The sequence below is a fragment of the Chamaea fasciata genome, unplaced genomic scaffold (assembly GCF_029207755.1).
Source record: "Chamaea fasciata isolate MVZ Bird 193981 ecotype frontalis unplaced genomic scaffold, bChaFas1.0.hap1 SCAF_7, whole genome shotgun sequence".
Taxonomy (NCBI): Eukaryota; Metazoa; Chordata; class Aves; order Passeriformes; family Sylviidae; genus Chamaea; species Chamaea fasciata.
Genome location: NW_027094092.1, coordinates 47866504 through 47880866, shown reverse-complemented (window position 1 = coordinate 47880866; position 14363 = coordinate 47866504). Strand labels below are relative to the sequence as shown.

The window sequence follows — 14363 nt, the reverse complement described above, 5'->3', positions numbered from 1 at the left end:
ACTGAGATTGCATAGCTGCAACAGCATCAGTGCTGGTTCACAAAATTAAAGGAGAGGAGAGCTCCACTCAGGTATCAGGAAAGCTTCTTTCAGCTTCACTTGACTGTGAAACCAGACACCAGGAAACCATAACTTTATAAATACCATAACCCAGCCAAAGTCTCAGACATTTCACCCCCTCCCAAGCATTGCTCCCATGCTGCTATTCAATTCCTTTGTGCTGGCACGGGGTTTTTTTTAAGCATATGAAGTCCTGGACCACACAGTTGATCAGTTTTAAAACTAACCATCATTTTCAGGGTTTGCCTCAGGTAAAGTCGACAATGTGCTATGCAGGCAAAAGAGCAAACATAGTTCAAACACCAGAATAGGGAGAGGACTGGCACTGCCATCTTCCTGCACTGTAGCCTGGGAAAGAAAACTGAAATGTAGATTCTTGTCTCTTCATTTTTTTTTTTTAATGCTTCTCAATGCACTACATTAACTCTGCTCTGTATATTCACAGCTGGTTCCTCAGCTGCAGTTTCAACTCAGCAAATATGATTAACAGAAGTATTTGCACAAATCTAAATTTCAATAAAAGTATGTGCCTTAGCAACACTTTAGGAGTCTACAGGTACACCTTTTATTTTAAGGTAAAAAAATCAATTTTATACTCATTAGTTTATTTGCATAACACATTTAAGGTCAAACAAACAAGTCAATCTGTCCAACTAAGTGAAATAGAATGAAACTTTTATAAAACTTAAGTTGTAATTTGAAAAATAAAAGATGGGAAAAAAGAAGAAATACTTTTTACATTGATATTTACAGCTTGGCAGGACAGATGGAAGAACTATTTTCCAATATGCTGAGCATTACAGCTGGATCATTCAGTATACCATGAATGCATCAAAATAATAAACTGTATAATTGGAATGGAGTAGCCAGTTTTCGTGATTATGCAACACACCAAAAAAACTGATATAATGCAGAAAATCAGCTTCTAAAGTTACATGTAAATGAAAGCTTTCATTTAAAATCAAATTATTTTGAAGTGATTTACCTGCACCTACAGAAAAATAAAATTTTACAAAATTAACACCATCACTAAAAACTAGGCAAAAAAAACCATCCCCGCACAAACTTTTAAATAGTAGTGGTTTTGACATACACAATCAACAGCATATAATGTATTAAAATAAGTTCAGAATTTGAGAATGCTCTAGATAATCAAGGATAGCTTGTACAATAAAGTACAACTTTTCTTGTTGTGGCTGTGGTCTTTTTAAGTCATCATAAGTTTAGAGGCATTGAATTCTTTCCATTTAGAGGCACTGAATTCTTTCCAATCTAGACAGAGTATCTATTGTGTCAAATAGAGTATCTATTCAAAAACTGTGTTAAATGTTTTAGAAAGGGATTGTGTTGTTTTCTACACTGATAGATAGGATCTCTCCAAAAACAAAGGGTTTGTTCCCAAAATGGTGAAAAATTCAATCTTCCACCCTGATAACTCATTATTACCCTGTTATTTTGAGTAAGACACAAATGTCAAGGTCTGGGAACTTTAGCACTAAGCAGGCACAAATGAAAAACAAAAAAAACCCCTATCTGAATACAAAATCATACAGTACACACAACAGGGTGTAAGCCCTAGGGAAATCTATCAGAAAAGACCTCAGAAAACAAACCACCCTGCAGTGCACATGCCAGAAAGCATCAGAACCAGATTCTCATCAGGCAAAGAATACCTACTTTGGGCTGTAAACCAGAAGAGTGAGCTACAGTAAGACTAATTAATATAGGTAATAGCATGAATCAAGCATCAGAAAACATGGAAACTAAGATTACAGCCAAAAGTTCACAGCAGGAATAAAAATTATTGTCCCTGAGCTGCTTATTGCCACTGTCCTTGTTGAGGTCACAATGCCCTGAGGTGGAGTGGAAACTATTCAGTTGCTTCAGTGTGTTCTGGCAGCTTCTCTTATCTACTGATGGTTTTCTGATAAGCCATCAATCTTGACACTGACTTGGTTGAGACACAGCTATTTTGCTGTCCTTGCTCTTCTGTTGGACCAGCATCATGCAAAGCACAGAGAGAATACAACTCTTCAGTGATTCCTGTTAGAGGCTCCAGAAACCACCAAACACACAAGCCGAAGCTCTAAAACATAGATCTGAGACACTCAAATGCCTCTCCCTCCCTAAGTCCCTAGACCCATTCGATTTCAATGAGAAGTTCATAAACATCCCTGACAGTCTGGTGTAAGGAAGCCCAGCTCCTCTACCAGAATCAAGGTTAAATGAGATTAAAACAAATTACAGCCCACTTTGTTACCACATTCTTATTCAATTAGAACTTGCTCAGTCTAATTGCAGAATGTTACCTAATTAAAACACAGTATTCTGGGCATCAGTGATTTAAAGCAGAAGTTCACTTATGCTCAAGTCATACTGAACTAACCCTAGCCACCAGGAGAGCTACTACATCTCTCCTTCTCCTTGCAGAACTGCTTCTATATCCACATGATGTAGTAAATCAAAGAGTAGATTTATCTGAAAATTAATGTGACTAGAAATTATCACCTTTAGCTAGATTCTTATCAATCTACCTCATTACATAGTCATCTGAAAAACTGTACTAGCAGAAAAGAGGAGACTGAAAGCAAAGACATCCACTAGAAATAATAATGAGAGAGAGATTAACTTTTCAGGATTATCAAAACTACAATTATCACCTTAGAATGTAAAACCAAATTATGATAGGTAACAGCAAAAAAACAATTACAACGAAATCATGTCCGTATGGAACTGAGATCTCACACAAGATCACTGTATCAACGTACTTACCAAGCGCTAAAAAGATTAGTAGGTATATAATTACATCATACTTAAGAGAACACAATGAACAGAAATTCACAAAATCTGTGACCATACATCATGGCTAGACACAGACAAGACACTGTGGAAATACAAAATAATCATTAGATGGTTACAAATACATACCAGATGAGCAAAACAATTAACTTTACAATACCAAGTAAAAGACCATGCCAGAAACTCTACAGTACTATTGGTAAATGAGAAGCAAAGAACATAACAAGTGAAAAGAGAAGAATAATTGATGAGACTCTGAGAGTTGGGAAATTAATACCTCCTCATACAGTAAGCAAGAACCAGTCACTAGGGAAAAAAAGAAAATCTATCCTCTCCAACTTGGATGTCAATGTATCCATTTCCAGAGTACTATAGTAAAAGACTTCAGGAGCAGAAATCTTCTAAAAACAAGTCTCTAGTAAACATACAACAACTCTGCATATGAGCAAATCCAAGTTCAAGGGTGAGGAGGAGAAATTAGGGGCAGGTTTTAGAAGGAAAGGATGTGAAAAGAAAAGAAAGTGGTTGAGTTTTTTTGTTCAGAATGAAAGCCTTTAAAATGTGAAGACTCTTCCTGAACTTTCCCAGAAAATCATTAGTAAACATTAGCTTTGCTGTAGCATACAAAGGTTTCACTCAGTATCAATCAGCTCCATTGCACTGAAAAAGTAACACTGAAGATACCTCAGTAAATTTAATATCTTCAATTTGCAGATTAGGGTGCAACAAGTAAATGACAACACAAAAGTCATTGTGACAAAAGTAGTATTTTGATGCTCTCTGTAGATATTTAAGGTGAGAGATTTGCTTTCTATTATTGTTCTTGTATATTTTTAATGTATATGGAGACATCGTTCTTTCCAAATAGGATACAACAGAGGTATCATTAACAATTTGTTTCAATCTCAGCAAAGCTATCTCTATAGACAGATTTTCAGAAAAGGCAGTGGCTTTTTGGATAAGATCAAGGAGAGTCCCACACAAGGAACAACCTGAAGAACAGTGAATAATGCATCTGAGTAAAAAAATGAGGCACGGAAAGACTGGACTGACACTACTATCAAACAGCAACAGGCAGGGATATTGTATTAAAACAGATGAAAAATTCCTGACAAGTCGAAAGTACATACTCTTGTACATTATATAAAAGGTACTACAGGCTTACAGGCAGCTTTTCAACCCAGCTTTTACTCCACTCAGTACAAGGACAGCAATATGCTACTCAACAGCAAAAGCTTCCACTGGATTATTGTATTAACATAGCTGCACAGTGAGACTACCTTACAAAAAACCTATCTAGCAGAGTTAAAGGTACCTTTCAGCAATGAGAACAATGCAGAGGAAAAAATGAAAGCTTCATTAAAAGAAAAAGAATGTCTCAAGAACAGCTGCTTGAGTAGAGAAAATCAGATAAAGATGTCAGGAGAAGGTCAAGGCCAGGTTGAAAAGCAATTGATAAGATGAAAGACATGAAGTGGAACCCTTTGCCATTTAAAAAGGCAAGGCAATGATCTTGTTAGGACATATATGCTGGAAACGTGATCTTTAACCAGAAAAAGAGCAAAGAAATTTGCTACCACACTGGAAAAGCAAAAAAAAAAAAAAAAAAAACAAAAAAACACACACACACAAAAAAAAAACACCCACAAACCCACACCTCTGGTGGTTGTTGAGAGGTAAAACCCAGAATGGATACACATCCTTTCAGTGATATGCACCACATGCAAAACGTTTCCTCTGAATTTCCCTGCAGTCAACAGACTGCTTTCATTATAGCAACTAAGAGCAAAGCAAGTTTTAAAAGCATCTATTTCATAAATTTCAGCATAGAAAAATATACCCAAACCATAAACAGAAGTCAGCATCAAAAGCAGTATCAGTGAACATAAATGACAACTTAAAAATAATGTCATTCACCCCAAAAAGAGAAAATTATATCACCAAGAATATCTATTCTAAATACTGACCGGCATAGACTAGAAAAGCACTTAAAATAGCAGAATAAGCAAACTGAGAGGGAGCTGCAGCTGGTTCTTCAATTACCAGGTATTGTTTAAAAATGCATATTCAACTCAAAATCCCCCAGAACATTTGTACTCTCAAAAATGACTTACACAGTAGTTGAAAGATCCAGATTTTTAACTACCAAATTAAAGTTATTCAAGTAGCTGCAAATAAATACTTTCAACAAGAAGGAGGTAAAATGAAGAAAACCAGAAGAGGGGGAAGTATTAACACAGTATCTTCTACAGTAATTTCTAAGGACTATAGAACTAATCACTCAAGTTTTCTCTTCTGGAAGTCCAAACACACACATGATGCTACAACAGTTACCAGCCTGTGTTAACTGGCCATGAGTAAATATTTTCTTAGAGTGAGTATGAACTTCCTGAATCATTGGTGTTAACACTTAGGGAATCTTGCAAAATCAACTGCAGGGGAAAAGATGATTAAATACAACTCTGTGCTGCTGAGGAACATATTAAAAGCTCAGAAATTCCTATGTATGTAGACAGACACCCCATTATAGGGTGATTTTTTTTTTTAATTACAGTACCTATTTTTATCTTGCCTATATGCTTAACATAGTTGAAGGTAAAAGAACTACTTACAGACAGAAAATTAAAGGAGTGAAGAGTAAAACACTAAAAGAGCTGTATGTAAACACGATGGTCAGCAATGTTTCACAGCAACATTTTAGGAAATACCTGAGTAGATAAACAGCCCTTTCAATATCACTGAGTTCTTCATCAACTGTCAATCTTTCTATTTCTTCTGGTGTCTGTCAAGTGTGAAATAGAGATTATGAGTTTACAATGCCTTACTATTTCACTGTTTTAATTTTAAAACAACCCCTTTCTCCCCACACATACAGGGGCAGCTTCATGAGTAATTTGAATTTATTCATGAAACCTCTAGCCAACATTTCAAATTCAACCAAATAAATCTTCCACCAGGAAAATATGGAATGTCAGAGAAGTACAGTTTCAAGTCAGATACCATCACTATTAAACAAGTGGCATATAAATTAATCTAAAGACCCAAGTTAGTCTGTATGTTCCCATCTTAATATTCTTACACTGAAGACATTAAATTCCTCCTATATAGAATTCGAGATTGTTTATTCTAAAATGACTGACAACATTTCATATCCTAGTGCTATAAAAACAAAGAAAACAAACAAACAAAAACCCCAAACAACCGTCTATTCACTTATTTGTGTACAACTAAAACAGACACAATTTAAAATGGATTTTATAGCACCGGGGTTTTTTTCGAGGTATGTACCTTCAGGCTCCTGCGTACTGGCCTCTCTATAATAGTTAGTTCCTGCAGGTCTTCTATGTATCCAAAAAGACTGCTATGACTAAAATCCATTTTGGAGAAGATTATTGGGCGCATGTAACAACCAAAGCCTTCGGCAGCCGACGCCGTTGCCGAGCCTCACATCGCAGCGAGGGCGGCAGGACCGAAGCCCGGAGCGCTCCCGCGGCCGGCGGCGGCCCCGGCTCGGCGCACACACTGCGGCAGCGCCCGCCGGCCGCCACCCCCGCCCAGCCTCCTGCCGCCAAACTTTCTCCGCTCCGCCCGGGCGGGCAGGCGGCGGGGCCGGAGCCCGCAGCCCCGAGAGCCCGCTGCAGCCGCTGGTGCCTCGGCGGGCGGGAGCTTCGAGCCAACTTTGCCCTCGTCGCTGGCCAGCCCCGTCCGCAGCGAGGGCGCGGGGAGCCGGGTGCCCCCGGGCGCCAGAAGGGCAGGACGGAGCCCTGGGCTGCGGGCCGGCTCCTCACCGGTGGGGCAGGGAGGGCAGGGCAGGGCGCGGCGCGGCGCGGAGCGAAACAGCCCCGCCGCGGTGCCCAGGTGCCGCCTCTCCGCCCGCCCCGGGAGGAGGGACGGTCGCTGTGGTGCAGTGACGCTCCCCGCCCCCGTCCCGCGGCGCAGCCCCTCGGCTCCCTCGCCGGGTGAGCGCCACAGCCCCCGGCCGGGGCGGCCCCAGCCCCGCCGAGCCGGTCTCCGGGGCGACGCGGCGCTCCCGCGGCCGCCGCGGGCAGGGAGCGCCGGGCGCGGCAGCGGCGGAACGCGCGGAGGCGCGGCCCCTCAGCGCCCGGCCCCGCTGCCCCGGCCTGCGGCGGGCACCGCGCGGCGCCCCGGCCGCGGCCTCGGGGTCTCCCCTCGCAAAGGGGGGAGAGCCCCTCGTCCTGCCGCGCCTCGTCCGCCGCTCCTCCAGCCCTCCCCGGTGGGGCGCCGCGTTCCTCGCCAGCGGCGCTGGGACCCCCCCACCAGCGCCGCGCGTCTCACAGCTGTGTCAAAGCAGAATTACACCGGAGAAACTGGTAACAAGTGCTGTTTTCAATGAAAAGTCCAAAGCAGGTTCCTACCCCAATGAACGCTTCTATCTTACTGTTTAAAAGGAAAAAAACAAACAAACAAAAAAAAAAAACCACAAAAACCAAAAAAAAACCTTCTTTGGAAGCAAATTGTTAAATTCTGACGAAGACATCACTTACACTCTTCATAAGTTCTTATTCTTCACCTTTTGCATTCTAGACCCAGGTTACCCACCACTGATACTCACAGCAGCAGCACAGATTTCCATACAGATGGTTTTCCTGATTTATGCAGTTAGGCCTTGGATGCTTTTACCATTTTGGCTCAGAAATGTGGATTGCCTTAGGGGCTGAAGGGAGAGTATTCTTTTTAAAATAAAAGTATGCTAATTACCTCTGATTCATATACAAACAAACATGGATAATCTTTAAAAACTTAGTCTTTTGGGGTGCGTTAGTGATGTAAAATACATACAGGACAAGAAATGTCACACAGAGTTACACTCAGCATTTACTGATGTAAGTAATTCACCAGACAGTGGCCTTTGTAATGGTTATATGAACACATCGCATTCAGACCAGAAATTAAAAAACCTGTAAATATTTCACAAGGGCTTATTTGAGGGGCTGCAATTTTTTTTCATCCTTGTGAAATGCCCACGTGACCAGGTAAGTTTTGCTGATAAAAGATTAAAACTAATTCCAGATATCCTAAAGATTATATGATATTTTGAAGTATATTGCCTATAATTTTTTATTATTATATGACTGACAAGTACATCAGCTTTTATCTAGCAAAAAATAAACATTGTCCCCTATGCCTTACTTCTCTGTCTACTAGTTAGGCCAAGTCCTGTGCTTGGATAAGCCAGTAAAATATTAAAAAATTCGAGCATCTCCATTAATTTCAAATGTACAACACAACTATCAGCAGAAAAATCTAATCCAATATACATATAAATACAGTGTTATGTAATAGAAAACTAAAACCATTTTGAATTTTCAAGGCATGATGATGAATTAAAATGCAAAACAGTTTTTTGAACATCTCCTTTGCAAAATCTTTTAAACCAGGGAGCATCATTAGACAGCAAATAAAATAAATGGCTGTAACTGAACCTAAGTCCTCCCAGAGTAGGTAAGGAACTAGCTCTACAAGAGGGAAAAAAGAGTCTTACACAATGTTCCCTCCTCAAATTTAGAATCCTGGCATGCAGGCTTCTGCCAATGGTAAGTATTAGGAAAACATACTGAAATCCCAAATACAGTTAGTTTGGAAAATCCTTTTGCGAGTTCTTTCACAGCCAATCTGTGCTTATTTCACCTTGTAAGTAGTTCTCATGAATCTTAGAGATCTCCTGTGATCAAAGGTATTTTCTTTTGCATGCCTTGAACTAGGAACTCAATGCAGTTTTCAAACAAGGAATTCCAGAATTCAGTTTTAAAGTCTGAAAAATATGGAGTTTAAATATGCAATTAGGATGATTTCTCCTGTTATATTTTACATAAACTTTGTAAGCCACTAAGGAAGTGAGTTTTTTATAAATGTGTAAACATTTAGAAAAACATCTCTTCCTTACTGCCTTTAAAAAACTGTCCTTCTAACTCAGTCCAGGAAACACTAAGCAGACATGATTCCCGTTAACTTTAAAATCTGTAGATATAACAAAGAAATCTACAAATACCCTGGAAATGTGAAAAGCAGGATTAAAAAAAAAATCAATAAATACAGTACTGGACTAGAATAAAGAACACAGAAGGAATTAGATTAAATATAAACATATCTCATTTTGACCCATACATTTGACAGAAAAAATAAGCTTGTATATTTTGTTCCCAAACCACATATACAAAAATGAATCCCCTCTGACGGTAAACCTGCACGCAAGTGGTCTCTCATTCTCATCTGGGATTAAAGTCACGTATGACTTCCCTTCCACTGCTGCTGCTTACAGCTCCTCCCTTTTCCACTCCTATCTCCTCTCAAATAAAGCTCTACTCTCAGCTTCATTCTAACCTTGTCATAGCTATTGTATTAGAATCAAGAGCTATTTCATGCTGCTTTAGTGAAATCCAGAGTGAATTGGAACCTTCATTTTAACACAAGAGCTGTGTAACCTTGGAAAGACAGCACCAGGCTGATTTCAAATAACCCTTCCTTGATGACAGCAACTGCAGAGCACCTGGGAAAGTGGCACCCATACCTAGGGGAAGAAGAGAGAGAGTGTTATTCATGCCTTCGAAAGCAATGAGCTCTAAATTCAACGCAGGTGAAGAGTTAAAAAAAAAGAAAAAAGAAAGAAAAAAGAAAAGAAAAACAACACAGATAGATTGAAGGATGTTGTACCTGAAGGATTCTTCAGGTACTCTGACTCTACCTAAGGACTCTGGGCTGAAGTGATTTGTCAGGTTGGACAGATGCACAGTTCTCCTTTGCTACCCAGCAGTTAGGTGTCTGCCTTCTGGAAACTGCTCTGAAAAAGTTGTGTTTGTTACTTTACCTGTTATATTTACCAAAAGAATTTACCTGTAAATTAAACTATTCACAGAGAAATTGAAAACTTGTGAGGTCTCGGGATGTATTGCAATGCCTGAATCAGCTGAAGTAGAAAGGAACTGGTTTGGGGGATACAGAAAGACATGCCAAGAAATGCTTTCAGGCAAAACATGTGTAATCCTGATTAAGAGCCAGAATTTTTCCTGCCAATAGCAAACCAAAAAAGACGGAAAAATTCAGCAAAGTACTTTTTAATTATGGTGGGAGGAAAAAACCCCAAAAACTAAATCGTTCTTCACTTCCCATTTTCTCTAATGTAATAGTCCAAAGAAAAATAATTACTATTTCATAATGTACATGATGTAGGTTGTGCGCAGTGTAATTCTAGTTCTGCTCAGAACTCAGCACCTGAACTGTGCAGAAGTTCAATTCAGAATTGTGTGTTCACCACCCCTGACAGGCAGCCAAAGCTGCAGCAGCTGTCGCTCACCATTTCCAAATGAGCAACCTCTGACTGGAATTGGTTTTTACAACCCACCAGACTCTTAAAGAAATGCAATTTTGATGTTCAGTCTAATCCCTTAGCCTTGCAAAACAAGGTTGTTTTTATTCCATTTGTACTCCAAGTAAAAATGTAGCCATGAACAGTGATTCTTCCAAACATGTAACAAGATTAACATAAAAGAAACATGCTCAAAAATATGAATCTACTTCAGAACAATACTTGGAATGTAGCACACAAACACCTCAGCAGGAAAAAGATATTATTTAGCGTATTTTCCAGTTTGTTGCTAAGAAACTGTTGCTTCATTTCACTATTGTCATTTGCAGAAAAAAATTTGACTGTTCTTTTGCCATTTCGGTCATCTCATTTTAACAGCTATGTAAATAAATGGGTTATAAAGGAAAAAGCACTGGAGTGTGTTCAATGTGTTTTATCTGTGGCCTGGTCTCCCATATTCTTTCCTGTAACTTAGTTCCCTCCAATAAGATATAAAAAATCAAATAGATTATTTTACAAGAATACAAAAAAGATCCTTAAATTTATTTTTATGTAATGTATAAAATCTGTAAGATCATAGTCATTGTGCTCACCCTGTCCTTCTCTAAGAACCAGTAATGTTCTCCTACAGTGTCTAATCTGCTGCCCTCTGTCCAAAAGTAGTTAAAAGCACATGCAAAAAGATAGAATAATAAAAGAGAAAACAGGAAGTGTTGTTTTTCTTCAAATCTTCCATCTATTTGTATGATTTTTTTACCTGGCTGTAAAACCTAATACCCAACTACTTTAAAAAGTTTAAATGATCGATTTTCTATTGTAAAAACTGGCTCTGCTATATTCATAAGAGGAAGCTGATGAGTCCAGTTCCTTGCTATAACAACCATGAACACTGTCTGTCACACTCATGTCAAATATTTTATTAAAACTAACAACTTTTTGCCTTCAAGTATTCTTTACTCATTAGTTGCCATAGAAACTTAAGATTTCCTACCTAAAATTACTGCTGGCAAGTTTACCAAGTTTCTTCTTGTGCTAGTGTCCTTTACTTTATTCTTCCTTTTGTGGTATTTAAGGACTGCAGTCATATCTGCTCTAATCCTGGATTAAGCAAGCTAAACTCAGAATTTAGTTTTCACTCCTAAAACAGGCTCTTCATTCTCCTGACCACCCTAGCAGTTACCTTGGCCTCTGCTGCAGTTTAACTTCACCTCTCTTGAATTAAGGTGATCAGAATGCAGTATTGAAAATAACAATACCTGGGAAATAATGTCTCTTTCAACAAATGAATATCTGTACAGGAGTTAGTTTACCAAATATACTACACTGGAAGCTCACAGTTAATCTTGTGGTCAATTACTACTGTCATCCACAGTGACCTTAAATTAATTAAGTCCCATCTTAATGGTATACATTCTCAGTATTAGCTTTAGCTGAGTAGTGCTGTACTTTGTATAATACAATTCATCCAATTATTCTGGTCCTCAAGGTCCTTTCAACCGGCCTTGATATCATAATTCCCCTCTGAATTAATAACTGTGTCATCAGCAAATTTAATATTGTATCACAGTTATTTATTAAATAAGAATAGTCCACAAGACTTTAAGAAATGCAAGTAGACTCCATATAACTGATAGGTTAATCTATCAATATACACACCAATGTGCTCCCCCAAAAGAAACATGCATTTCCCTTCCTCTTTAGCCAGCTTCTTTCCCCTTGAAGTTCTGTCCTATTTCTTTTTTCCCCTATGAAAAATGTTTTGAGGTTCTCCAGATAGATTACATGCACTTTATTTTTCTGCCCAGAAAACCAGTTACTCTCTTAAGGGACATGGCCTGATTTCCCATTTCCTCTTCGTCAACCAATATTGACTTTTATTTTATTTCCTGTTATCTTCATAACTTCCTTTAGTATTCTTCCCTTGAAAAGAGATTCTGAAGTACCTACTGCATCTGACTGCAACCATTCCAAATGTTTCTCTCATAGTAAATGGAGTTGTCTTTGCTATTCTTCAATCACACAGAAAAATCTTCATCTTGATAAATCTGTACTTGAAAAAGTCTTTGCTACTGTAACTAAACATGCCAGTACTCCTAAATCTCGTGCTTAGAGATTATCTTGTTCTCCTGGCTTTATGAACATATTCACTGAAGGAGAAGCAGGATGTCTGACAAAGTCTTCACAGAGGTGAGTGAGAAATGCATTTGTGGAGTTGGAAGAACAAACTGAGAAAAAGAAAAAAAAGGCAGCACAGGCAAAGGGGTATATATTTTCAAATGAGGTTTAACAATAGAGAGTTATTATTTCCATGGTGCTATGGCAAAAGATGTTGTCAGTCCTAGAATGGTGTTCCAGAACTTCTGAAAATGACAACAAAGGCCTTAAGCCCGAGAACCAAGGTTTTACTTTGCCACTTCAGCACCAGGACAAGCCTCATCTGGCTGCATGCCAGAAAAGAGAAAAGAGCAAATTTTACAGTCTGCAAGGCACAGGAGACATCAGGGCTCCCACTGGCCAGCAGCTGCGTGTTTTTCAGGTGCACAGTGCACTGTGAGTATTAATATAAATCACAGTACGGTGGCATTCTTTTGTTAGCAGAAATAGCTATAAAAATCAGTAATTAAGCACATACTGACATTCCTGCAAGAGACAAAAAAAAAAAAAAAAAAAAAAAAAAAAAGAGTGAGAGAGAGAGAGAGAGAGAGAGAAACCAAAGAATTTGATTACTAAGTGAAAGCCTACATCAGTTGCTGACATGCACATTCATTCCTGGTGCTGAATTCAGCTACATGAATCCCAAAATTAAAGGTATTGGTCAAAAAAACCTCTGGCTTATCCTTCCTTAGGAGAAGTCTTCAATATTTTATAAAAAATCAAAATATTAACTGAAAAAACATATAACATCTATTATGTAATACTACACAGGAAGGAACAAACCACAGTCCCTGAGCTACTGATCTGCAGGAATGTAAATTTACAGCTGGGAAGAACAGGATCTGTTACCAGGTAAAGTTCTGTAATAAGGACATCAAACCCTTCATGTTCTATTGGGCTCTCAGACATACTGTCTTAAATAACTTGGAAACTATTGATAAAATAACAAAATATGCATGTACTGACATGAGTTATGCAAGCAAACGACAAAATTCATTAAGTTATTAATGCAGGTTATTATCTTCAGTTCACAACTTCCTGGTATTTAAATAACTGTTGACCTAAAGAAACCCTAGTGGGGTAAAACAGACCTGTTTCATTTGTCACTGATATTTTTACTAAGAGCTCACTCGGCACTGCCGATAATGGAATTGTATTTACCAGGAGTTTAACAGCTGACTCTCTTTTAGGACACAAAGGTGAACTTCTCATTGACAAAGCCTTGCCACAGCACACCAAAGCTGTACCTCTTTCAGGTCACAAAGACTCAGGAAGATTAATGTTACAAAGGCTTAGAAAGGTTATTGTTACTGTAATACTAAGCAAATGTTTCGTTCCCTTGGTTATCCCATTTAAAAGCAACTCAAATAACCGACCGCCTCTTGTACAGCCGGTTCACACCGTGGCAGTGAGAAAGTCACCATGTCTGTGCAGGCTGTTCTGGAGCTCATTGCTTATTACAAACAGGCACAAACATCCCTTCTTTCAAATTGAGATTTAGGGCCTGTAATTCAGTCCCTCGGTCTAGAATGTAGAGCTCAATACTGATCACGAAAAGTCAGCTGCACCCCTCACATGAATTCTTACTGGAAAAGTCAGAATACTCCTATCTCCTGCAAAAACATGTCCACAATTACATTAAATATCATAATTCAACATAATCTGGCAAGTCATTTCCATATTAAATCTTTCTTTCAGGACAATGCTGGAAACTCTACAAATACGAAAGGACATAAAATTACACCTAGGAGTAACACCTAGGAACTCTTCCGTCCAAGTTTTTTTTTTCATTATTATTATTCAGCATCAACATTAAGTCAATCACACCAGAGTTCCAGAGTAATCTGTTTCTTTTGCTTCTGCAAATTTACTTTTACTAACATGCAGTAATTTAGAAGAGAGAAAATGGAAAAATTGTAAACAAACTCTTTTGTCACTTAAAAATTTGAATCTAAACAACCTGGAAGGAAAGGTGCTTTTAATGAAGGAATGCATGAAGTGTGCTGAGACCCTTCCTTAAGGCTGG

General features: G+C 38.8%; 1 protein-coding gene across 2 annotated transcripts in view; it reads right to left on the bottom strand.

Annotated features, from left to right (window-relative positions):
* Positions 1–6297, bottom strand: part of PPP4R4 (protein phosphatase 4 regulatory subunit 4) — a 61143-nt gene extending 54846 nt beyond the window's left edge. For both annotated transcript variants that reach the window (XM_066188721.1, XM_066188720.1), the window contains exons 1-2: positions 6148–6297; positions 5568–5641 (exon numbers count right to left, since the gene is read on the bottom strand). In XM_066188721.1, the coding sequence (XP_066044818.1) occupies positions 5568–5641; positions 6148–6261 (188 nt within the window). In that variant the 5' untranslated portion in view covers positions 6262–6297. The remainder of the gene's footprint in view (positions 1–5567; positions 5642–6147) is intronic.
* Between the last annotated feature and the right edge of the window lie 8066 nt (positions 6298–14363).